This window comes from Monodon monoceros, unplaced genomic scaffold (genome assembly GCF_005190385.1).
Source record: "Monodon monoceros isolate NGI ecotype Baffin Bay Population unplaced genomic scaffold, NGI_Narwhal_1 Super_Scaffold_10, whole genome shotgun sequence".
In the NCBI taxonomy this organism is placed as follows: Eukaryota; Metazoa; Chordata; class Mammalia; order Artiodactyla; family Monodontidae; genus Monodon; species Monodon monoceros.
The window spans coordinates 41,138,134-41,139,378 of NW_021703766.1; the positions used below are offsets into that span (position 1 = coordinate 41,138,134).

The 1,245-nt window shown below is 65.3% G+C and overlaps 1 protein-coding gene across 1 annotated transcript in view; it reads right to left on the reverse strand.

Moving 5' to 3' along the window:
- Nucleotides 1-505, reverse strand: part of PEPD (peptidase D) — a 114,342-nt gene extending 113,837 nt beyond the window's left edge. Inside the window, exon 1 of the mRNA XM_029243443.1 lies at nucleotides 403-505. Coding sequence (XP_029099276.1) covers nucleotides 403-419 — 17 coding nt within the window. The 5' untranslated portion in view covers nucleotides 420-505. The remainder of the gene's footprint in view (nucleotides 1-402) is intronic.
- Nucleotides 506-1,245: the final 740 nt, after the last annotated feature.

The following is a 1,245-nucleotide window of genomic DNA, read 5'->3' on the forward strand; positions in this document are numbered from 1 at the left end:
CGAGGGCCCCCAGGTCCCGAGGGCCCCCAGGTCCCGAGGGCCCCCAGTTCCCGAGGGCCCCCAGGTCCCCAGCGCCCTGGCAACGCAGTCTTCCCATCTGAGGGTCGTGACCGTGAATGTGCGCGTGGACCCCACCTCGGCCGCACAGTGGTGACTCCACACCTGAACGCCACTGCGGCCCCGAGGGAAGTGGGCAGTGGCCAGGGAGCTGACTCGGACGCGCAGCCAGACGCCCCGCGCTGGACGCCCAACCCGCGCGAAGAAGCGCGCTGCCCGCGGCCACACTGCACGCCCGGCGGGGACGCGGCCCTGCAACGGGGCTCTCAGCCACTGTCCAGCCGGGAGGCCCAAGCCCCCGCTCCGCGCCGCCATGCAAGGGCCGGGGACAGCAGCAGCACTCACCCGGTGGCCGCCGCCATGCTTGCCCGGCTCCAGCGTCACGTGAAGTGAGGCGTCAGCTGAGCCCCACCAGGTCCCACTTCGCGGGGCGGGGCCTGGGCGGGGCCTGGAGCCATTGCCCCGCCTCCTCTAGTGAAAAGGCTCCGCAGGACCCAGAGGGGCGGAGCCCTGAAGGAGGAGAAGATTCTATCTACTCCCCGGCCCCCGGCTGCAGATTAGGGGCGGGGCTCGGGTGGAGGCAGAGGCCTTTCCAGAATAGGAGGGAACTTCCCCACGCAGTGGATACCTTGATTCTGCCCCTGACCTGGCGTCCCAGCCTGCCCAGGGGAAGGACACCTTGGGAGAGGGAGCCCCTGACCCAGTCTAGGGACGGGACAGAGGTGACAGCTGTTGCTTAAGAAGGGAAATGGCTGGAGCAAAGGCCGGGGCAATTGGAATAAACTAAAAGTTCAGTGTCCAGGAGGGGGGTGTGGGAGTGAGAGGTGCAGCCTCAGAGGTAAGCAAGGGTTAGATCTTGCACAGCCTTGAATATGGGGCTGGGGAGTTAGGTCTGTTGGACCCTTTCTAAGCTCCCTCAACTGCAGGATGGAGAAGGACCTGGGGACAGGGAGGCCAGTGAGGAGGGCTGGGGAGAAGTGGGCACAGGGAGGGCACAGTTCAGGAGAACTGTGGGCATCCCCCTCTGCCCTGCTGGGTACTCTTGTTGGGAGCAGTGTCCTCCAGAAGTCTGGGGAGTGGGACAGGAAGGGTGGTGGTAAGTAGATGTTCCAGGGGAGCTCCCTGTGTTGCCGGTGCCTTAGAATAATAGTAATACTAACAGGTACGGGGCACTCAGTGTGCCCCAGT